This window comes from Centropristis striata, chromosome 20 (genome assembly GCF_030273125.1).
Source record: "Centropristis striata isolate RG_2023a ecotype Rhode Island chromosome 20, C.striata_1.0, whole genome shotgun sequence".
Taxonomy (NCBI): Eukaryota; Metazoa; Chordata; class Actinopteri; order Perciformes; family Serranidae; genus Centropristis; species Centropristis striata.
Window position 1 is genome coordinate 28178773 of NC_081536.1, and position 26042 is coordinate 28204814.

Consider the following 26042-nt stretch of genomic DNA (forward strand, 5'->3'; position numbering starts at 1 on the left):
GTGCTCTAAAAACTAACTATAGGCTACAGTAGTATTCTGTGTACCTGTCCGTGGCTGAGGCTTAAGAGAAAGAAAGAGGAAAGAAAATAGAAATAAAACTAAACAAACAAACATAAAATTCTTTCAGAGTATTGCACATGGAGTGTTCTTAAAGATGTTTGGATTCTTTTCGGGCCACTGTTAAACCATAATCCTGATTCTTGTTTGACCTGCATTTTAAGGGTTTTACAAAGAAGATGAGGAGGGTCTGAAGTCCTGCTGCATCACATGAAGATTTCTAATGTGTCAGCAAGGAGACCATCTGGTAAAAAACAACACGACGACAAACACTAAAGGTCTTTTAAATATGAAATAAAAATGATCAGAACATGAAGAGGACTCTTCTTACACACACACACACACACACACACACACACACACTGGAGATCAAATACATTCATTTGAACACATTTAGTCACATGTGCGAACACATTCACCTCTTTGTACGATATTTCATGTGGAACCATGAGGGTTTGGTTTGTCAGAGACTGTAGGTCCAGTACAGCGACTGATGACACAGTTACTGTACACACATACACACATGCACACACACACACACACGCACGCACATATGCATGCACGCACTCACACTGCAAAAAAGGTGTGTCTAAAAACAAGATAAAAACACTAAATCTGAGGCAAATTATCTTGCAGACAGACAGAAAATTTCACTCGACAAGATTTCTTAAATTAGGATTATTAAATCTAGAAATTAGCATGTTGTACGTTTAAAATAAGAAATTAACTTTTAAAACAAGATGAATTAAAGCTGCAACCAGCGATGAACTGGCCTGAGCAGAGTGCACTGACAATTATTTGTTTCTTACCAAGATAAAAAGAAACTTCAGATTTAGCAGTTTTAGATCATTTATCTTCTTTTAAGAGTTAATTTCTTATTTTAAGCATTCAACATGCTTATTTCTAGATTTAATAATCTTAATTTAAGAAATCTTGTCAAGTGAAATTATTCGTCCATGCAGTAAGGTCATTTCCCTCAGATTTAGTGTTTTATCTTGTTTTTAGACACACCTTTTTTGCAGTGCATGCACAAACGCACACACACACACACACGGCATTCCAATGATAACGGGGTCATGAAGGGATTTAAGGGGTCAATCTTGAGAGTTTTTTGCCCCTGGAGGAGCAGTGAGAGTTTCAGTAACGAGGATTTTTTTTGACATTTTAGATTTCAGCTCGTTATTTGGCTTCATTGGACAAATGTCCTAATGTCAAGCATTAGGTTAGTTAGTTTACACCGCAAACAAACCTCACTACACCCACGTTCCTGTGGGTTCGTTAGCTGACGGCTCCTGGTACCATTTGGTTTGAATGGAGAGGGGGAACGCTGATGTTCTACTGAGCTGAAACATTGAAAGAGAAGGAGAAAAACAGCGCATGTAACCTTCTCTCTGATGAGAAAAGAAATGCTAAAAGCGCGCTTTGGTGATGCATCTTCTAAAGGTAACATTTAACTCACCAGTTTTAATGCTTCAATTTAAAATAAAGCACTGGCTAAACTTCTGTCATGATTTCATCAAAAAAGAAAAAAAAAAGATGAAGATGTCCTTTTGACACCTCTTTTTATAATGAGTAAAGTACTTTTCAAGAGCTTTCTTTTTTTACCTTAGTACAATCATTGGTTCAATCTTTTTTTTCCATTCACATACACATTTAGGGAAGAAAAAACATTCTTTAAACACAGAGATAGACACATAATACAGCACATCATGTACACAAATGACAGTCTTTCTCTTTCTAGAGGTATGCAACTTTGCATGCATGCAAGCTTGCACTTAAATTGTCTCTCTCGCTCTCTCTCACACACACACACACACACACACGCACACACACGCACACACACACACACACACACACTAGCTTTGCCTATGTCTCAACTTCAAACATCCCTGTGAAAACACAGTTTGCTTTACCTGCATCTGAAATCCCTCCGATCCAAGCGAATGAGCACTTCTTACAGTATCTGAGCTACACGCTGCTTGAGCATATAGTTTGATGGGATATGCACAAATGGACAAACAACAAGGGCACAGAAACCATAAAGAGAAAGATACACATGGTCTAGTATAATTCTTGGAGTGGTCAGAATCTGGAAAAGTTCAGGAGGCTTCATTCCAGAGGCCATGTTTCTTTAAATATTTTATCGTTGCTTGAAGATTTTCGTGGTGTGGTGTGTATGTATGTTTGTTGTTAATCATATTTGAGTGTCAGTGTGTGTGTGTGTCTAGGCCACAGTCTCATCTCCAAAGTAGGAGAATCCTTTAAACTCATCTTGGTTGATCTGCTTGATGATGCTGTCTTCCACCGGCGTCAGGTTGGGTTCTTCACGTGTAAAGTCCTGGTCAAAGTTATTCACATCCCTTTTGGTTTTCTGGGAGACAAAGAGAGAGACAAAGAGAGAGAGAGAGAGAGAGAGAGAGAAAGATAAATAGTAAAACCTTCAAGACTAAGTATTTTGCATCAAGTAAAAAGTAGGACCGGGACTTTAACGCGTTAATTAAGATTAATTAATAACACAAAAATGAACGCGTAAAAAAAATTGACGCATTTTAATCTCACTTATTTTGCACCGCGGAACGTTTCTCACTGGATGAGTTTCAGGCGGACCGATTATACTGGAGCACCAACTAGCGTTCATGAGTTCAGACAACAACAAACTACAGTGAACATGAAGGAAGAAGCTGATGAGACGCTTTGGTTGGCCCCGTGGATGATGGGACATTTAGTTACTAAAAACCAACGGATGGAAGCGTCGATAAGAGCATGGTTGTGTTGCTATGCAACAAGGAATTCACATATCACTGCAGCACATCCAGCCTCAAGTATCACCTCAATGCTAAACATATAGCAGCTAGCGGTCTATTTGTATAGTATTAGTATTAGTATAAGTATTCTAGTTTACAGAAGGTCTACCTACCTATAGGCTACCTGAATTTATGAAATGTACTATATTTCTAAATATGCTGTTGCTACACTTAATGGCAAAAATTGCACTGGTCTGTTGGACCAATATTTTTGTTGCTTAAGCTTATGTATTCAGCCATTATTCAATGGTATACTAAAAATCCATGTGAAAAAAAATACTTCTCACTGTTCTCAGGTCAAATATTTATATGCGATTAAAATTCGATTAATTCCGATTAATTAAGTACAAAGCCTCTAATTAATTAGATTCTTTTTTTTTAATCAAATCCCGGCCCTAGTAAAAGGTTGAACATGAACTCACGATGCGTGGTTTGAATGGTGGTCTGATCTTCCTCTGCTCCAGCAGCGTCCAGTCGATCTCTCTAAAGAAGACGTGCAGCTTGATGGCCTCCTCCAGACCCTGAGCCACCACACAGCCCAGCCGCTTGTTAGGACTCTTAGTCATGAACTGAGAAGTGTAAGAAAATATGAAACAGATGGAAAGACAGAGAGAAAGAAAAAGACAGAGAGGTTGAAAAAAGATATCGGATGATTTGATTGAATAACGAAATTACTATTCACTTAACAACATAAGGACTGAAACATGTGGAGTTCAGGTCCAAACAAAAAAATATATGTTGGTTTTTCTGGCTATATGAGAAGAAAATCAATACTCTTATGTCGTAATTATCTGTCATTTTGCTGCTTGTAATTGCAGTAAGAGAAAAGATAAGGAGCAGATAATAAGTGTAATTATTTTGTTCAGGTAAAACTATGCTGTGTGTTTTTCTATGTGTCCTCTATATATGGATTAATGCATTTTTGCTTTCTTTCTGCTTCTATTTTACTTGTTGACAGCAGCAGACAGCTCATACACTGTGTCAGAGAACATTTCACACAATCACCAGGAGAGCAAAAATACTTTGAATGACGAGTGTTATTCTGGAGGGACTGTTCTTTGAAAGACAAACAACCTAAAAAAACCTTAACCAGGCTCCTTGAGTTTCCCTACCAGACCCAAAACCCCACATTTCCTGACAAATCTTTTGAGCCAAAGTCTTTAACCATACAACTTATTTGCTGCAAGTACATCCGCAGTGCTAGGTTCAGCATTAGGACAACCTGAGCCTCAATTCAGATCTGACATTTGGCAACACCAGTCGATTCACGCAGTTACAGGCTCAGTTCAGGATCCAGTTTTAGGTTCATACACAGACTGAACACAAGAGGTAGATGTAGCCACCGTTATGTCACAAGAACACACAAAAAATCAACTGAGTGAAGACAGTTCAGGTGATTGAATGACCTGTGTTAGGTCTTCTCTTGCTTAGTTGCCACAATAACCTGCAGTCACACCAGGATCAGTTGGACACACATGCCTTTGAGTGTCTTTAAGGACACCGAAGAAAACATTTTTAGGCAATCAAGATGCTACAATTAACTTTTAAGAACCGAAACACCTCGTAAAAAAGTCAAAACATGGACAACACTGTTGTAGCGACTGTTGTTGCTCTCTAGTATACCCTGCTTTGTAGACTGTAAAGAGGACCATAATGATGCATGAAGAAGACATCTCAGAACGATAAACACCCCATCAGCAGTATAAAAACTAGTTCAGCATTGTCTTGCTATATTAAAATAAAAGAGGCACGATGAAATGCCTCCTGGTTTTGCAAATATTTGAAGGCTGGATGAGTGGTACACACGCTGCTCAGCCATGAAACTGAGCTGAGAGAGTTTATCACAAAGTCCTTCAGCCGGATGACACGTCCAATCAGAGCACAGCGTGCTGGTCAAGTGACTGGTCAGAGTCCAAGACACTGTCCAACATAAACACATACACTTTCCCACAAGGCTTTGCAGTCAACAGCCAAGGTAAACCCAGGGCTTGTGATGGAAAGAACTGGACAAAACAAATAAACGAACGGACAAGTGGCATTACGCACACACTGAACCAATAGCACAGAGAAAAAAGCAATGGAACAATAAAAACATAGCGGAAATTGTCCAATGTTATTCCAGAGCAGGATACATGGATCAACATATAACACCAAGAAAAAAAGCTGCATACTCTCTCACATGTGACACTGAGGGGGAGACAAAGACAACACTAAGAGGCAGAGGAAGACAGGAAGACAAACAGAGGACAAGAGACAAAAGAGAAGAAACACGAGGACTGATAAATAATTGGTTCCTTCCTTTGGATCTGTCATTTAAATTCTTCATAATGTGCAGAGTTTCAATAAAGTATAAACATTTTAGCGCTTTAAAAAGCACAACAAAAAAGCAAAGAAAAACTTATGTCTAGAACAAGTAGCAGTATGACAAGTTTGCAGGCCTTAAATGCAAAAATGTCATCAATAAATATTTCATGACATGCACAGATTGTGGATTTTTGGCTGTAGGAGTATGAATTTTATTTGGACTGCCCACAAACTGTAGCACAGTCAAACTGTAAACTATCACAGACCACTTTTCAGATGGACTCTCACAATGCAAAATGTTTGAGCAAACAACTAACTGACCGCTTTAAGAATGGACACGGCCTCCTTGCTGAGCCAGACGGGGTAGAGGACGTCATCATGGAGGATGGACTCAAAAAGGTCATCTTCATTGTCAGCTTCAAATGGTGGCTGGCCCGCCATCATCTCATACATCAGCACCCCCAGAGCCCACCAGTCCACTGACGGGCCGTAATCCAGCTCCTGCAGGATCTAATCGAGCATCAAAAAGAAGAAAATCTCAAACAGGCAGTCAAGAGTTAAAAAATAGTCAAAAATCATGCATAAATACTGAGTATGTATACTGCCCTACAAAGCCTAACTGCAGCAAGTACATTTTGGTCGCAATTTAGTTATAACTTAAAATGAACTCCTTGATGTCTGTTTTATCTTGTTTAAGTTTTAGATTTCAATTATGCTTTATTTTAGAGAAATAATTATATAAAAAACACAAAATCAAACTCAAAAACCAAGCAGTAATTGCACTTACCACGGTCTGCTTTGGATATATATACTAATTTAAACATAAAAATAATAGAAAGTATACATTTATTTGAAAGGGAAATTATTATCTAGATAGTGATGAAGTAAAAAAGTGAGATGAAATGATATTAAGACGAAAATATAACATTTCTTTATAATATTAAGTCTAAAATACACAAATCTTTGAATACAGTTGTTAAACACTTTTAAATACACTGATAACAAAATCAATTTGAAAATGTTCATTCACTGAAAACAAAATATAAAAGCTGAAAGAAGACAACAACATTGTCGTTACTGCACTCTTTTGCATTACTATTACAACCTTTTACAGCAAAACCAGAGTGCAGTAACTAAATTTTTGGGGTCAAAGGTCAAATAAATCATCATGATTTTTTAGCATAAAAAGCTACATCATCAATACATGTAGAAATAAGTCCTAAATCCTATCACTGACCTACTTGTAACCCATTTGGCTGGCCAGTAAAAAACGTTAAAAAACTCTGCAGCAAAAGGTCAAACTTAAAAAAACTGCTTTAGACTTTGTAGGGCAGAATACAATCACGCTAGTTATATATGATTGGCTTTGTAATTTTTGGGGGCACATTTTGGTATTTTTGGAATGAAGATTAGAGTATCATCAGCAAACAGTCGAACATGGACCAATAAAATGTGTATCCTGTGTATATGAGAGTTTGTCTGTGTGTCTGAGGCTCACCTCAGGTGCAATGTAATCCGGTGTACCACAGAAGGTGGTGGTGGTGACTCCGCTGAGGATTCCCTCCTTGCACATCCCGAAGTCTGCCAGCTTACAGTGTCCCTCCGCATCCAGCAGTATGTTGTCCAGCTTCAGGTCTCTGCAGAGCAGAAGGGTAATACAGGTAAAAGGAAAGATTAGTAAGGGAGATTTGGCAAAATTAAGTATGCACACTGGAAGAAATTGCTTTACCATGAAGATGGTAGATGTTATAATACTTGCAGACAAAAAAAACTACAAAAAAGTAGCTCATATTTGGAAAATTTCCCTTGATTTGGAAAACAAGAATATGCTTTTTTAACTGTTCAATTCAGTTTATTTTAATGCCATTCCAAAAAACAGCATTTACAGTACTTATTTCAAAGTCACACACACTGTAAAAAATGTCTGTAGATTTTACAGTGAAAAACTGCTCAACCATGACAGTAAAAGGCCGTAAAATGATAAATGAGTTAATTCAGTTTCAGTAACAATGAAACACCGTAAATGTATATATCAGCCAAAACAGGGTTTTTTTTAATACATTACTCCACTGTTAAATACACTGGCAATATACTGTAATATATATACAAGCCATCACTGTAATTTTTGCATTTATTTTTTTACTTTTTCTCACTGTTAAATGTACTAAACACAATACCTCTAACAAAAGTATACTGTAATATTTAATGGTAAAATCTTTAATTTATGTGGCATTTATAAAGTATTTTCTGGTTAATTATATGGCAGAACAGCGTTTCTTTTGATGGGAAAACTTTATATGGTAAAATATGGAATAAAATGACAACCTTAAACGTGAAATCAACAGTGCTAATATCGTTTTACCTTAATAATTAAAAAAGTTGCACCATATTTATAACGGTAAAGTTCTGGCAACCACAGCTGCTGTTTTTTTACCGTAAAAACAACAGTGTTTTTTTTTACAGTGTAGTTCACAGATTTTTGTTCTTCTAAGTATTTTAAGATGTACTGCACCTATCTCTAAGTAGGGGAACAAATATACAGGAGGAGGATGGGAAGTGAAACTGAACTGAGAAAAGAGAAAGTTAAGGGTTGAATAGGAGAAAGAGATTGAGGGGGAGAGGAGAGCGGGATGGAGGGAGGGAGGTAAGAGATAAGAGAAGCAGTGTTGAAAGATGACAGGGTTGGTCATGAATGCAGCAGCTCTGGGTTTGATGGTTGATTGCCACAAAAATGTCAACATCTCCTCCATGTAGCCAATGCAGCCATTCAGCCTGAGCTGTTTTCAAAAATACAGGAGATGGAGCGTGTGTGTGTGTGTGTGTGTGTGTGTGTGTGTGTGTGTGTGTGTGTGTGTGTTTCTGAAGTCAAGAGCTTATGCAACTGTTCTCTTTTAGCAAGCTCCTAAAATAAAACACAGCTTAACAATTCTGTCTGAGAGCTGGTGTAATTTGCTGTTGAAAAGTTTGTTATTTTCCATCCCATCATGCCTTGCTGTGACAGGATATTCATTTCACTATAGAATATTGTGAGAAAAATGGACAGAAAATGCCAAAAGAGCTGCTCAGTATGCACTTCCACTATTAGTCTCTCTGGGTACGTAGAATTTTTTTTGGACATTTTTCTAGTACATTTCCTTACCCTTCCTTTGAAATCTGAATGTCGTCTGAATTCAACGTGAGCAGTTTGATGCGGTCATGACACCTATCTACATCTCGTGCAAAGTCAAAACATGAAAGGTATGTGAATGTTCCGAAAGTCTCAAGGAAATATGACATGACAAGTCAGATGCAGTGGAGCTTGTCATCTGGCTTTGAACCAAGTTTTTACTTGTTAATGGTTCATCTTTGGGTCATGCATTGAAAACAAAAGGCAAAACATTTACTCTACCAGGCTGAACTGAAATTAAGTATTTATATATATATAGAGAGAGATTATTAACTCTCTATTTTCATACAGTCTGAGTGCTTCAAGCCTGAAATATCACCTCAACGCAAAGCACTTAGCAGCTAGTTGTGAGACCTCGTTCAGCCCTGGTGCTACTGTGAGAGACAAGCCTTCAAACTCTAACAGCTATTTAAACACACTAAGTAAGTCTACTTGTGACAGATTATAAAACCTAATCACTAAATGGACTGCAGGCTTTAACAGAGGTTTGTATTTTTCTATTTGTATGGTTAATTAATTAGATTAACCCTCTAATCCAATCTGGTCTCACAGGAATCCGTGAAATAGCCACGGACTTGCTTAACTCAAAATCCGTGGAATAGCCACGGAATCACTCAAATTTCCGTGAAACTGACACGGATTTCGCTACAATGCAAGTTAATGACAGTCATATCCCGTAGCTATTCCAACATACAAAGTGATTATGTACATTCACTGAGTGAATATTTAGAAAATAAAACATATATTTCTCGCTAGAAATGTGATCAAAATCCATTTTTATGCAGAAACTAAGTCAAAATATTGATTTTCTCACTAAAACCGACAGTTGTTCTGACCGACGGGACCTTGAAAGTCACGTGACTTGGACACAAACCAATAGGAAAAAATATCCATGGAATAGCCAACGGATGACTGTCATTAACTTGCATTCTTGCAAAATCCGTGTCAGTTTCACAGAAATTTGAGTGATTCCGTGGCTAATCCACAGATTTTGAGTTAAGCGAATCCGTGGCTATTTCACGGATTCCTGTGAGACCAGGTTCCTCTAATCACATGACTTCTTCATGACATCACAACATAAGAACGAAGCAGCGTGTTTCCCGCCACCAGATTCCCTCTAAAGTTCTGGTTTCAAACTCCATGTCAGCTTTTGTTTGATGATTAACTGGAGATAACCTACCGCAGGTTGCCTACCATGGTCTAAGAGAAGTTCATCAGTGAGGTTGTGCTGAAAACAATGACACCAACATGGCATTGTAAACCAGGCGGCAATCTCAGTGTCTGAGCATGGAGGCCAACCAGGAAGTGCATTAAGCCTGCAATTCACCGAAAATTCCAGTAGGGGGTGCTAAGTTTGGCTGCAAAAAAAATCTGCCCATTCATTTCAGTGCAAAATTTAAAAACTTCTCACTTGATTTATTACCTCAGAAAAATTTTTCAGGACAACACTATGGTCTCAATCGCTACTTAAAAATGATCTTCAAGACAATTTGATGTCAATAGTTCTAACAATGGCCCCATTTAGAAGAAAATAGAAGATAAAGAATTGTATTATTTGGGGCGTGGCTACAGGTCACTGACAAGGCGAACCATCACCAGGAGAGAAGCAGAGCAATGCGTATCCACAGCAACGTTTCAATAAAGTTATATATAACGTTATATAGCTAGGAAAGAGGACGTTTACCGATTTGGTCTTATAACTTTGACCTTTTCACTGTATTTTCACTTAATGACAGTTTATTTGAATGTTTTGTTCAGTAAAATGTCTTGTTCAGTGTTTGGTTGGGTCGCTGCTCAGTTTTCTGAGGTAAGAAAGATACATTTTGTTATTGTTTTATTGCTAGCAGAGACTAACATCCCAGTTAATGCTACAATTAATGCTAACATGAATTAGCAGCGGCTTCTCTCAGTCAGGTTGAGGTGTAGAGAGGCTGTAGTCAGTGATCAGATCCCTCTCGCTCCTCCACAGTCCAATTATGTTCTGCTCCGCGTATCGGAAACAAGATGGCGACGCAAGATGGCGACGAGTATAACGCTGAACTCGATGCTTCCAACGGGCAGTCCACAAACCAATGGGTGACGTCACGGTGACTACGTCCATTATTTATATACAGTCTATGTTGTAAACATGTTTTTAAAGTGGTATATAGTCAGAATGAAAAAGATTCAAAAACAGACAAAATAGTCCAAAACTCCAAACTATTAATTAATCATAAAACATGTAAATAGTTAGATTAATTTTGAATCCCTTGACAGCCCTTATGCATACATAAAATAGTCTCATTAGTGTTGTTAACCTTGGTTATGTTTGCAGAAGTCTGTTTCTCTGCATGAAATCCAAAACTCACACCAGTCTTCTCTCCAACACAACCAGCGCTCTGTGCTGTGTCGGGGCTGTGCCTTGCTAAAAGGCACAGTGACGGCCTCATGGGGAGGCGGAGAGAGCAGCACTTGTTCTGTATTTCCCTGGACGAAAAATTAAACTGGCCCGTTTGCATATCTCACCTCCAGGCGACTCTCGACACATTAAATCTGAATTTGCACGCCTGCAGCAGGGCAGAAAAATAGCACATGGATTTAATGCATTTGTGATTGAATTCAAATGGCTGCTGACGCTAATCTTTGTATTACACATCACCTCCCTGCAGGAAGATCCAATATTAAGTGGCTGCAGGTGTTCAGCCGCACTAATGGAATGATATTTATTTATGTGAAGACGTCTTGTTGTGGTTTTGTAGGATGACAAGGGGCTAATTATCTATGTTGCACAGCAGGGAATTAGCACATTTTTGTTAATCTTTTATTATTTTTGTTATGTCATTTATGAATTTTTTACATATTTTTTTTATTTTCTATAATTGAACCAGTTTTCTGCATGCTTGGACTATCTGCACATATATTTACTGCTATTATATTTTATTTGTTCCGTTTTTTTTATCTTTACAATGTTATATGTTATATTAATCAATCAGATCAATCAGAGTGCTTGAAATGGAATATAAAAAGGTTCCTGTGCTCCGAACTAACAACTGCCTGGTTTATTAAGACAAATATCCTAAAAGGCTGAGGATTATATTCGTTTTTCATTTCCAGGCACAATTATCGTTAAATACAAAAACACACATTTTGTTCTTGTGCTGATTTGGTCAAGCTTACTTTTTAGGCTGGAAAACATTCTTGTCAGTCCTCAAAAACATCTGAATTGAAACCATAATTATTCATTTACGTCATCAAATATTTGTGGCTTCAGGAGAACTTCCAATTTAGTACAGTAGTACAAACACTTGGTATTTTAGAATATGGAAAAGAACATGCTTTAACATTTCAGACAGTACACATCTGCCTCCACTCCGGGCTGTTTTGAGTGGCAATTCAAACATTTCAAACCACCTGTATCAGACGTGCCATTAGAGATCGACTAAGAGCAACTGATGCACTCAAAGGATGTTTGATTACAAGTACAGCCTTGAACTGGAAAACATGGATTAGTGTGTTGCAGTAAAAACACCCGGCCACAGCGTGTTCCTGCAGCGAGGGATTTACTTTTTTTTATATAAAGAAAATCTGAAGAAATCCTGTCAACAAACAGAAGCTGCTCTGTCAGCACTGTCAGAAGGAGTTCTCACACTCACTCACACACACACAGACACACACACACACACACACACACACACACACACACACACACACACACACGGCAATCAGGCCCAATTGAGAGCATTTCCTGTGTTTCATGTTAATCTTGAGTGATTTTTCCATTACGTCCTCAGAGGCAACCCCTGTGATCTGTGACAGCTAACCTCTCTGTCTCTCACTCTCCCCACAGACTGCATGAGAATTATAACTGAAAAAAAAAAGCTTTTTATGCATTCATTCATCTATGTATTTGGACTTTTGTTTGGATGTGACCTTCGACATCCTGAGTACTGACCATAGTGTGTCAGCATGAAATGCTTTGTAAGATCTGATGTTTCCTGGTCTAAATTAATAGATTTTTTTTTTTTAGGTAACATTGATGTATTTGACGCAAGGTTATTATAGTTAATGAAAAGTAACGAAATAACGAAAACTAGAATTGAAAAAACATTTTTGTTAACTGAAACAAAAACAAAAACAAGAGTTTTAAAAAACGATAACTAACTGAAACTGGATTGTGGTTACAAAACTAACTTAAACTAACTAAAATAATAGTGAAAATGTCCTTCGTTTTCGTCTCTGTCAACTGTATTCATACGTAAACCTTTTTGGTTGATATGAAATCTATTTCATCTATCTGGTTTTATGACTTAATGAACTTATTGGGGCTGAGATGGATAAGACAAAGGAAATAAAGGAAACATTTATTGTGACTTTTTTGAATCTGGCAATTTGAAAACAAAAATTGACAACGAAATTAAAACTAAAACTAATGAAAAATCCCAAACTACAATAACCTTGATTTGACGTTGACACTTTAGATTAGGGAACACATATTCAACATTAATTAGTTGCTTATTAGCATGCAAATAAGTAATTTATTGGCTCTTAATTAGTCATTATTAAGTAGTTATTAATTAATTATTCTGCATGGCCTTATTATACAACCAGTAAGCCATTAACTAAGAGTTTTCCCTCAATAACCTCAGAATTATTGCTTATTAGTAGTAAGTAAGGAAGTTGTTGTATATAAGTTAACTCTTAGTTAATAGCTTACTGGTTGTATAATAAGGCCATGCAGAATAAGGAATTAATAACTACTTAATAATGACTAATTAGGAGCCAATATGTTACTCATTTGCATGCTAATAAGCAACTCATTAATGTTGAATATGTGTTCCCTAATATCAAGTGTTACCCAAAATGTCAAGGTATTTTTGCAATAACGATAATCTGACGATATGACAAAGTACTCAAAAAATATATAGAAAATATGATAATTTTTGAGTGCCAAATACAAAACATTTACTCTTGACTCTAAAATCAAAATGGAGGATAATGGAAAATAATAAAAAATAATACTGCAAATGTCAGTGGTGGAATGTAACTAAGTACTGTTTCGAGTCACATTTACTTAACTTTCCATTTATGTAACTTTATACTTCTACTTCACTACAATTTAAAAGCAGGTATAGTATTTTTTATTCCACTACATATAACTGACATCTTTAGTTACTTTTCACATCAATGTTTAACATGAAAAACAACATCATTTTCATAAATTAAACCGCCTAAAAGTATATTAAGTAGTTAAAATGAGCCCTAACTTGACGGCAGTCAAGTTAGGGAAAGTGAGTGGGATTGTTCTGCATAACTTTAAGTACATTTTGCTGCAACTTTTTGTACTTTAACTTCAGTAAGTTTTGAATGCAAGTGTGTTGTTGTTCAAGTAAAGTCTTGCAGGCTCACCTGTGTGTATGTGTGTGTTTGCACAGACGTGTATTTGCCCTCCAACCAGTCTGAGCCTGTCCGTTAACACCATCCAACCCCACCCACTTATTGGTGCCATAGACTTCAGGTGACACAACGGTACAGAGTACACAGAACACATGCATATGCATAGAAATATTTTTTTTTGTTTTGAAATGGGATGTGAAGCGACGAGAGCATCAAGGAGGGGCTAATGGGAGAAAAGATGAACATCGGAAAAGGTGTGATGGAGGAGGGAGGGGTGGTGAGGAGTGGGAGGGAGAGCAGGGAGGGAAGGAGGGAGGGAGGGAGGGGAGAGTTGGGACGTTTTGTTCCCAACACACTTGTTGTTCATCTTCCTTTGGTCAACAAAGTGGGTCATGGACGAGAGAGCAAGAGATTTCGAGAGAGAGAGAGAGAGAGGGAGGGAGGATCAGGTAGCTCAGCCATCACGAATTAACATGCAATGTTTGTGTGCGTGTGTGTGTGTGTGTGTGTTGTCCCCGCCAACTCCTGACAGAGTAATATTCACTATGAAAACAGCATGACTGAGAAAACAATGTTGAAGGACTGAATCATTAATCTTAATGTTTGGCAGCCAGAATGAGCTTCAATCCACTGTGTGGGAATCAAGTGTTTCTGGAGGTGAGCAGGAATTTAAAAACAAACACGCAGATGATTTCTCTCTTGCACGTCAGTCTGTAAAACGCTTGTAAACATGTCTGTGTCCTCTGTTGCTGAACTAGATCAACGGGGAACACGGGTTAACTGGCTGATGTTTGTGTTGGTGTGTACATGTAGAGAAGAGTAAATATGATCTGATATCCTGCTAAATACAGGTCATTTAACTATGAAGTTCATTACAGTCCACTTGATGATGAAGATTATTACATAACATTTTTTACATTTCATCTCATTTAGCTGACGCTTTTGTCCAAAGCGACTTACAATAAGTGCATTTGACTTGATGGTGCTAGCCTTAGACCACAAGAATCAAGTAAGAGCCACCTGTAATCACTATATGCTGTAACATGACTTAACCAAGGTATTGTCTCAGATGAAGGTCTTCAGCCTGTGGCGGAAGACGTACAGGCTGTCTGAGGTCCTGATTCCACCATTTGGGTGCCACGACAGAGAAAAGTCGGGAGGTGATTGTTGGCAAGTTGACCCACGCAGGGTGGGAGTCACCAGCTGTTTTTCTGATGCAGAGCGGAGAGGACGGGCAGGGGTTTAGGGTTTGACAAGGTCCTGGATGTAAGTAGGACCTGAACCATTAGCAGCGGAGTACGCCAGAGCTAGAGTCTTGAAGTGTATCAGAGACTGGTAACCAGTGGAGGGAGGGAGGAGTGGTGTTGTATGTGAAAATTTGGGAAGATTGAAGACCAACCGAGCAGCTGTATTATGTCATTCAAGTGACTCATCATGTTATAAAGACAGTTTAAACAGGAAATAAATGATGTAAATGCTGGAAGTTAAGTAGTTACAAGGATAAAGTGACTAATGGAAGTGACAGTTCAGTAAAAACGTGATACAGGAAGCTAAGTGATGTTTGAATCACATAGTTTACTTTTGTTTTCACATGGGACACCAACACAGCTCTCCTGGGAAATATTGAATGTTTGTTTTTGGTCATTTTCTGTCTCTTTTTATGTCATTTTTACGTCTTATTTGGTAATTTTATCTCTTTTGGTAATTTGTGTCACCGCCATTTAAACTCTGCATTGCCGTCAATCATTACTAGTATAGTAACTAGGAGGACAGTATAAAACATAAATATGAGTGGATCTTCAAACCAATTTTTCTGCATGTATATTAGAGTTTTTGAGGGGAAACCACTCTGAAATTTATGATGTTTTCAGCAAACTGAGCACACAGGTGGATGGTATCTGACGGTTCTAAGGTCGCCATATTATTACTGTTATGAAAAATCATCATCAAAAGTGTATTTAAAGTGGCATGTGGCCTATATTAGGCCTGTCTGGTCGAGGTGTTTTTAGTGATAGGAATCCTTTAACAGTCACCTTTTACACCAGGAGTTTGACTCGGAGACAGACTTTGGGTGGAGTTTCACTTTGAAACCTGGATTTGCAGCCAAAACCAATAAAAAAAATTGAACACAAAACAGTAAAAGCTTTGAGTGTTTGGCTTTAACTCAGATTTAGATTGAATTGTACCAACCCAAAGAAACACATTCACACATCCACACGGAGCCGAACTGTGTGATTATACCCCCACTTCCTTATTACCATCATTGTAAGAGAAAGTGTGTGAAACAATGAGTCCTGGTCCAGCAGGCACCAGCAGGACTGGACCCTCTGACATCATGTGGCCAAAATAACTAAATACCAAGACAGGATGGAAGTAAGTTATATAAGTGTTGGTGATTTAATCCTGTTAGGTTCAACTTTATTCAACATCTTAAGCATTTAAAGTCTTCTTTATGATTTTATTTGATCCATTTTCTCCACATATTCATATCTACACTGTAAGTGGACATTTGCCTTTCTTTGGTGCACTTAAATTTGAATGAAGAATCACACTCCATACATGGTTAACAGCAGGTACAATGAGGATATTTTTGATGTTCATTATTGTCCTGTTATTGACATCTCTCTGCTTTTTTAAAATGCACTAGCCTGCAGTCTCACCAGATCTCCTGTCTTTCAAATAATCAATTAACTAAGAAATTAATTAATCAAAAAACCCTCATAGCCCTACTGAACTTTTACAATCAGTTTTAGCTTATATGCAATATACAGCACATTAAAAGCCAAAAAAAATTTTTTTTTCATCGCCAGTATTTGATTTTTAAAGGTTTTGCTGACATTATTTACTTGGTACATTTCAGATTTTTTCCCCTGTGCTGAACAGGGCTCTGTTTAAAAAAAAAAGAGTATATGCCACACAATGTGCAATATCACTGCTATGCTGACGACACACACATTTATCTTCCACTACAAACAAGTGGAAAGGGGAATTTTAATACACTTTTATCCTGCTTAACTGATATAAAATCCTGGATGACACAAAATATCTTACTGCTGAACGAAGACAAATCTGAACTAATCTTTTTTGGTCCCACTACAACCATTCCTACCTTACAGAACCACCTTGAGTCCCTGTTGCACTTTCAAACCCACGGCCAGAAACCTAGGTGTTACATTTGATAGCGATCTCACATTCGAGGAACAAGTTTCAACTGTTGTGCAGTCATGTTTTTACCATTTAAGATTCATCTCTAAGATCAGGTAATTTCTTTCCTGGCCTGATCGTGAGAAAGTCATCCATGTTTTTAAGGCATCAAGGCTAGACTATTGCAACTCTCTATACTCTGGACTAAGTCAAACAACCATATCTCGTCTTCAGCTTGTGCAGAACGCAGCTGCTAGACTTTTAACCAACACCAAGAGATCTGAACATATTAGCCCTGTTTTAGCCTCTGTTAGGTTACCAGTCCATTTTAGAAGTGATTTTAAGATTTTACTGATTACTTCTAAAGCACTTCATGGCTCAGCACCCCCCTAAATACAGTAGTGTTCAAAATAATAGCAGTCCAATGTGACTAACCAGATTAATCCAGGTTTTTAGTATATTTTTTATTGCTTCACGGCAAACAAGGTACCAGTAGGTGCAGTAGATTCTCAGAAAACCAACAAGACCCAGCATTGGTGATATGCAAGCTCTTAAGGCTGTGCAAATGGGCAATTAGTTGAAAGGGGTGTGTTCAAAAATATAGCAGTGTGGCATTCAATCAGTGACATCATCAATTTTGTGAAAAAACAGGTGTGAATCAAGTGGCCTCTATTTAAGGATGAAGCCAGCACTTGTTGAACATGCATTTCTCTTTGAAAACCTGAGGAAAATGGGTCGTTCAAGACATTGTTCAGAAGAACAGCGTACTTTGATTAAAAAGTTGATTGGAGAGGGGAAAACCTTATAAAGAGGTGCAAACAATTATAGACTGTTCAGCTAAAATGATCTCCAATGCTTTAAAATGGAGAGCAAAATCAGAGAAACATGGCAGAAAACGGAAGACAACCAACCACGGATGGAAGAATAAGCAGAATGGCAAAGGCTCAGCCAATGATCAGCTCCAGGATGATCAAAGACAGTCTGGAGTTACTGATTGAATGCCACACTGCTATTTTTTTTTTAACACAACCCTTTCAACTAATTGCCCAATTGCACAACCTTAAGAGCTTGCATATCACCAATGCTGGGTCTTGTTGGTTTTCTGAGAATCTACTGCACCTACTGGTATCTTGTTTGCCATGTAGCAATAAAAAATATACTAAAAACCTGGATTAATCTGGTTAGTCACATTGAACTGCTATTATTTTGAACACTACTGTATGTGAAGGGTGTACATTTTTTGTGTGTACTTGTTTCTGTCTTGTATGCTTGTTTTACTTGCTGTTCAGCACTTTGTAACATTTTGTTCTGAAAAGTGCCCTATAAGTAAAGTTTATTATTATTATTATTATTATTATTCATATGCCATGTGTTTCGGTCCTACCAACTATTATTACAAGTCTATCAAGGTTTTATTAATTTGATCTGTGCAGTATTTAATAAAAATCTACAAAGGTCAAATTTGAGACTCTTTAAACGGTTCCATTTACTTGGAATCAAAAGTGAATTGCAAAACACTGGAGTTCTGTTTCTCTCCAGCAGCTAGATGAAATGGGATGGTCACTCCTCAGTCTGATTGGCGTTGGCGAGTTGTTGCTGTTTGTTTTGAGTCAGCTGATTTGATCACATTTTATGCTGCCTGAAGGCCAAAACAAAAAGAACATACCTGGCAATATTCTAATCAGATAAAACAAAGTGCAGCTTTATTAAACCCTCTGGGGTAAAACAATCTGTTGTAGAAACAGGGCGAATAGATTTACAGTCAGTTTAGAGGCGTCAGTTTCTTTGTGGACTTCACATGTTGTCCCTGTGTGAGGAAACTGAAGCACCCATGGGAACCGGCTCTTGAACAAGCGAGGACAAACAAACAGTGCGGAAGAGGAATTTACCATCTTCTGTCACATATTAATTTCTCCATCACTTCCCGGCCTGTTCCTTATTCTGGGGACAATGTGTCTGTGTTTATGCCAGCATTTTATATATTCATAACTTTGTTAGGACAGGGGGCGAGCCAACACACACGTACTGCGAAACAGAACATCATGACAAAGCAGCAGACACTGTATTAAATATATGTTTCCTGCACAGGCATGCTTTCCTGTGGTTTAACAATATGCTGCAGCAAAGTGATGGTTGTTTTGTGTATAAACAGAGTTTTTAGTCATTGTAAGTCGCTGGTGAAAGCCGTTAATTCACCTACAACAGGCTTCTGCTACTGGGAGGTCGGCACATTATAACCTACACCTGCTTCTTTAAATATTAATCAGGTTCTACAAGCTTAGTTATATTCAGTTTCAGTCCAGTGATGAAAGGTTTTGCGATGCATCTTTAGGCTGCTGATTATTCAGCAGGGCTCAGAAAGGAATTCACTTTGGGCAGCTGTCACTTTAAGTGGTCGTCTTTCACTATGACAACAAGACAAACAGGATTGGACGAATACATTGGTCAGTAATTAGGGCCTCGGGGCAATCGCACCGAGCACTACTGTTATACGGTGGATTTCTTCTTATTCCTCTTCTGGACGCAATTTCGTCCCGCTACTAGTCCTACAACTTAAAGAGTTGCAGGACGAATTATATATCAAAACGTGCGGTTTGATCGGGATCGGTGTGCTATTACTTTTCTCTACAGAATACGAATTTTTCGCGACATAAGTCGCGAAAAACTGCTCAAAATTTTTCCATTGAAATGAATGGGACGGCCGACAAAAAATGAGCGAAAAAGAACAATCATTGGAGATTTTTAAACGTCTACTTCTCCGGCATAATTTCACCTAGAGACTCCATTTAAACTTTAAACAGTAGACACAAGTCTTGTGTATCGGTGTATTAATCCACATTTCGATAGGTCATATAGTTTTTTATCAATCCCTGTTCAATGACCATGATAATTTTTGGAGAAATTCTGAGATTATAATGGGTGTGTATTGCACGGAATGTTCGTGTCAGAGTGTGTGATGTCATCGCTCAGAGTGTAGAGGTAAGGGAGGGAGGGAGAGGTAAAAACTGTCAAAAAATAAATTTTAAAACTGCGCTCCAGGCCGCAAATTCCACTCTACAGAAATAATTTATACATAGAAACGTAGGAAAATTTGTCTTCTCACTCACAATCCTCTGGTAAAGCTGTCAGAGTTATAGTTTGGGCGTAAGACGCAGAGATGATCCACCAACACCACCAACAGCCTCATTGGCTCCCATATTAAAAACGCAGGAAGATTTCGGAAAAAGGAAAAAAAACCTGTTTTTTTAGATCGCTCTAACAAAGCTATTTTTTCATTTTTCTTTAAAAAAAAACATATGTAGACGTTCAGGAAGAACTCAGGACGCTCAACGTGAAGTGGGATCAATGATAGGTATTATGGTTTTGCCAAAAATGCTTTCTGTTCGAGACCAGAAATTTCAGTCTGTCCACCTCTGCTGTCACTATGCCGGAACAGGTGCCACTTAATTCTGTTGATTACTTTGATCTGATTGCCTTTGATCGTTGATGTGATTACAGTTACAGATACACACACACACACACACACACACACGCGCGCGCGTAAGCACGCACACTCCTCACACGTGCATACACATGCTTCAAACACACGCTCGCACGCACACACACACACAGTAACTTTATGTGATTTTAATTACACACACACACACACACACACATTTACATTTACATTTAGCAGACGCTTTTATCCAAAGCGACTTACAGGAAGAGTAAAAACAAACAAACACACACACACACACACACACACACACTTTGAGGTTAAAGGGCATAGTTTTAAATCTCTGAAGAATCTCATCATAGTGTACACACACCGGCAGTAGCCCCCGTGGCCCTTTAAAATTTCCCCAGAGGAAATTTAGTTAGTCAGTGTTCTTCTGATTTCAAGTTTCTCCTGAACAGAAAAAACAACAACCCATGTATTTGTTCAATCATGTTTCATTTCATAACACCTGGTTTCAATGCTGTAGCTGTTCATGTGGTTTTTCTATAAAAAAGAAAAAGTAAAAAAAAGGGGGATTTTTGGAAACTGAGGACATTTTTATCAACAGAAAGTGGACTGGAAAGTAAGAACTTTGAAAGAAGACAGATATTTTGTCAGCTCACCTCTCACACAGAGATGTTTGAAGGTTCAGGTTGATTTCAGAGTTAAAGTGATAGAATTACTCGGAACCTCACCATCCCGCCGTCGGATTTGAAAGTGTATTTTATTTAGAAGATAGGCACAAATTCACAGTTTACGTATAAAAGAAATAAGAAAATGAGAAAAATAGCCATTATAGTTGAAATTTGGACTTTTCGAAGGTTCTTTCCCATGTCATAGCTTACAAAAGTTTCCATTAGAAAATGACTCCAAAACAAAGCTTAAATATTATGATATTTCTGTCAGGATCACTTAATTCTACAAAACACTCTGGGCCAGATTTTCCCTTTTAGTTGTATGATTTTTTCTCATCTCTGTGGCGTTTATTCCCCAGCTCCCAACTCGACCCTCCTGAACCCCAGCAGGATCTAAATGTTATCGCCAAAAATACACTGTTTATCATAGAAAGAAACTGTAAAACAGGCATTATTGTTTAAATTTGAACTTTCCAACAGTTCTTGAATGGATCATAGGTTACAAAAGATTCTGTTAGAAAAAGTGTCCAATAAAAAGCTTAAAGTAGTGATATTTCTGTCAGAATCACTTTATTCTACATGTGTCATTCAAAACGTGTCAAAAAAAAAAGTGCTTGCACTAACAAGATCCTGTTGAAAACATTAAATTCTGCTCCTCGGCAACACTGTGAAGCCATGATTGATTCTGCTGAGACGAAACAAACGGGCTCGTGATACATATTCAGTGGAAATCTGTTTACACAGAGCAGAGAGGAGAGGACAGAAGAGGCTGGAAACATGACAATACTTCAATATGTACAATATGTGGAGAGAACTGTTTTTTTTTTTTAACATTTGCAACATATGTGGACACTTGTGGAAATTCAACTTTTATGATTTATGTCATAAGAGCATGCAGAGAGACATGTTTGAGTTGCTCCCACGTCTAGCCATGATTTTGCTGATTCCATAGAGCTGCAGGACTTATAAATTGATATAGATTTTATATATTGCAGTGAAAACAAGGCAACCTGAATGCATTATGTCTGTTTGGGTCCGAACGTATTGAAACATGTGTGCTTATTCATGTTTTTGGTAAACACCTTGTAAATGAGAGGATAAAACAGGTGAACAGGAAAGAAAATGCTATAAACAAAATCACACAAACATGCAGCATAAACAGTCCTCATCATCCTAACAAGACACAGACGATGCAGCGTGAACACACATATCTACACACACGCACATTGCATGAGAATCTAAACCCCAAATCAAAACCTCAGATTGGTAAAGAGAAAACACCGGAAAGACGACCTTATTTTCTCCCATCAGCTATTTCTGTGAGCACCCAGTCTGAGCCTGCACTGAGCTTGCATCCATCACAATGGTGTTATGATTCGAGCAGCGTGCTGCTTTTGTGGGAGCAGCTGTTGTTTGCTGTTGGTTAACAATGATATTATGTCTGAAGAGTCCACACAGACAGATAATAGTACCTGAAGCAGAGGGACAGTGAGGTAATCTGGACCTTCACATGAACACAGAGCCCTTCCAGGGTCAACGGGTTTCATAATGAGAGAATTATTTAACCTGGAAGGAATATTACGCTTTTTTTTTCAGTGTGATTGAATACAGGAGCATTCCATGAACGCCAAACAACAAGCAGCACTTTGTGTTCAAATTAGCTCCTCTGTCAGGCAGCTTCCTGAATTATTATAACAGAGATAGTTCAGGCTCAAGAGATGGACTGACTGACAGATACTGTATATATAATGCACAGTACAGGCCAAAAGTTTGGACACACCTTCTCATTCAATACATTTTCTTTATTTTCATGACTATTTACATTGTACATTCTCACTGAAGGCATCAAAACTATGAATGAACACATATGGAATTATGTACTTAACAAAAAAAGTGTGAAATAACTGAAAACATGTCTTGTATTTTAGATTCCTCAAAGTAGCCACCCTTTGCTTACTAGAATATAAGACATGTTTTCAGTTATTTAACACTTTTTTGTTAAGTACATAATTCCACATGTGTTCATTAATAGTTTTGATGATTTTACAATGTCAATAGTCATGAAAATAAAGGAAACGCATTGAATGAGAAGGTGTGTCCAAACTTTTGGCCTGTACTGTATATTACTGTTCGGGGTGCATGACAAGAAGCGATGAGAAAACATGCCGCACAAACTGCAATAAAAATAAGATATTCACCAAAAACAGCCCGTAAAGTTCATGTAGGTATTCATATCATTGTCATATCAGTGATGTCAAATCATTGCAAGTTAAAGTTCAAAAGTTCCAGCAACAAAATGAATGACCCCACTCTGATTATTATATATATTCTATATATATTATTGGATAATTATTTCTGATGCATTTATGTAAGCAGCGTTTTACTGTCATCCAGGTAGGGCTCATTATACATACTTAATATACTTTTATGTGGTTTAATTTATAAAATCACAGGTAACATTTTACAATAACCATCATTGATAAATGGTAAATAGACCATTTACAAATAGTAAACAGATAGTTTATTAATGTTTAATCATCATTTATAAACTGTTTATAGGCCATTTAGAATGGTAAATAGAAAATGTATTAATGTTGAACTAATAATAATAATAATAATAATAATCCATTTTATTAATAAGCACCTTTCAAACGCCCAAGGTCACTGAACAACAAATCATTAAATAATTTACTATACTATCATTTATAAATGGCAATTAGATGGTATATTAATGTAAGTTGATAGTTACTTTACCATTAGCAAACAATTACATTATAATTATTAGTTTATTAATAGTTTTGCACTCAGTATATCATTTTTAACACCAATGTTAAGTATGTAAATTATTTCAAAATGATTCATATACCTTTAAGAAATTGTTTGAAAACATTTAAAGATTAAATATGTATATCACTTTGTAAATGGTTAATAATTGGTTTATAAACCATCTATAAACATTACTTAGATGGTTATTGTAAAGTGTTACCAAATCACGTTGTTTATGTTAAATCTTGATGTGTAAAGTAGCTAAAGCTGGCAGCTAAATGTTTTGGAGTAAAAATATACAATATTTGCCTTTAAAATGCAGTACAGTAGAAATATAAATATAAATACTCAAGTTAAGTAGACATGCTTCAGTAAATGTATGTAGTAACATTCCAGCACTGACATTTGCAGAATTATTTTTATTATTATTATTTATTATTATTATTATTTTGCACTTAAGAGTCGATGTTTGAAATTGGCACTTGAAAATAATCATATTTAATAGATATTTTTCAGAATTTTGTCATATCGTCAGATGATCTTTATTGCAAAACCACCCTGATGTATGGTGATGTCTTTAGAGCCATATCGCCCAGCCTTACTAGGAGCAAATGTTGCAGGGCCTGGTACCTGTCCACAGACCCAGCCAGGACATTATTATTATTATTATTTAAAAAATACATTTAGGCTTGATAAAGGAAAGAGGCAAGCTTCTTATTTTAGGTTATTCAACACTTTTATGCCCTGCAGTGTTTCAAAAGAACACAGATGACAAGATGAGTTCTTTAGCACTGAAAAGTGCACTTCAGTTCTATGTTTAGAATCTGTCTCTTCATTAATACTGGGAGTGGAACTTAGTGCTTATTTTCTTTATATGCCCTGTAATGGAGAGGCATATCACAGTGGGAAGCACTAAATCAAATAAGCAGAATGTTCATGCTTCACAGTGTAGGAAGCCATTAAAGGGACAGAGTTCAAACTTCTGCTTTAACTCAAGTGTGCAAAGAACTGAAAGGTGCAAAAGTGCAGCAGAATATTTAACGTGGCACCTCTGCATGAATGGGAAAAATCCCAGTTGCATCAGTACAAATCTGGAAATTACAAAGTAATCAATGAATGTCTGAATGCTAGGGGTGTCTCGTGGCACAAGATCTCGTGAAATTAAACTCGATGATATGTCGCGTTAAATATTTGTCTCACGAGATTTGTGAGTTATCCAAACTTCTATTTGTGACCTGTGGGGGCAGGAAAAGGAAAAAAAGAAGAGGAGGAGAAGGAGGAGAAGCAGCGAATCGAAGAGGCACAGTCCTCCTGCAGCAGTCCCTCCCAGCTGCAGAGCCAGAGTCTGCAAATTGCTAACAGGCTAACAGTTAGCTCTGTAGCAGTACAGTGTGTATGTGCAGGAGGTGTTCACTTAGTGATCTCTGTTCGTTTACAACAAGCACCAGACACTCTGTGCACAGTTAGCGATGCCGGTTAATTCACGATCACTATGTTTATGATCAGCGGAGACTCTGTACATAATAAGCCATGCTGCTTTGTTTATGATCAGCTGCTGATGTTGTGCACAGTTATCGACGGCAGCCACAGTTGCGTCTCCTGTGTTTAATCCATCACTTATGTGATCATGGTCGAAACTGTTACTAAGCAATTACGCGACGACTGAAAACCATACGTCACCTTCAGAGTCTCTAAATCCCTCTGGAGCCTTTTTGTAATGGAGACACGCAGAGTGAGCGGACATTTGAGAGGGCGTGGCCTGAGACTTTACCGGTGGCCACTCTAAACGAAACACGGCTCATATTGTTTGCACTTGAAAAAAAGAAAGAAATATTTTATTTTATTTATCTTATTTTAACTTTTATAAATTTTAGTTTCAATTTATGGAAGAAGAAGGAAGAAGCTCATGCCTACATCATGCATGTAAAGAGTTATAAAAAAACATGCAAAATGCACGTGCAACTCGGTTAAATAAAAGTCTGTTGGTCCAGTCATATTGTAGTTTTCTTAAAATCTCGTCTCGTCTTGTTCTCGTGAACCCAATATCGTGTCTCATTCTCGTGAGCTGAGAGTATCATCACACCCCTAATGAATGCATATGTAATGTGTGTTACCTGTATATGACTCCGTGCCGGTGCAGGAACATCAGAGCGGACGTGACCTCGGCCGCATAAAAACGAGATCTTGCCTCGTCGAACTTCCTCGATCGCTGAATCTGAAACATCAGGTCGCCTCCGTTAACGTACTCCATCACGAAGAACAGCCGGTCCTGCAGACAGAGGGACAGACACTCACATTTAACCAGAAGATACAGC

The 26042-nt window shown here is 37.6% G+C and overlaps 1 protein-coding gene across 1 annotated transcript in view; it reads right to left on the reverse strand.

Moving 5' to 3' along the window:
* Window positions 1-1869: 1869 nt before the first annotated feature.
* Window positions 1870-26042, reverse strand: part of LOC131993246 (protein kinase C epsilon type-like) — a 113308-nt gene continuing 89135 nt past the window's right edge. The window contains exons 11-15 of the mRNA XM_059359051.1: window positions 25842-25996; window positions 6664-6802; window positions 5487-5675; window positions 3284-3430; window positions 1870-2428 (exon numbers count right to left, since the gene is read on the reverse strand). Coding sequence (XP_059215034.1) covers window positions 2282-2428; window positions 3284-3430; window positions 5487-5675; window positions 6664-6802; window positions 25842-25996 — 777 coding nt within the window. The 3' untranslated portion in view covers window positions 1870-2281. The remainder of the gene's footprint in view (window positions 2429-3283; window positions 3431-5486; window positions 5676-6663; window positions 6803-25841; window positions 25997-26042) is intronic.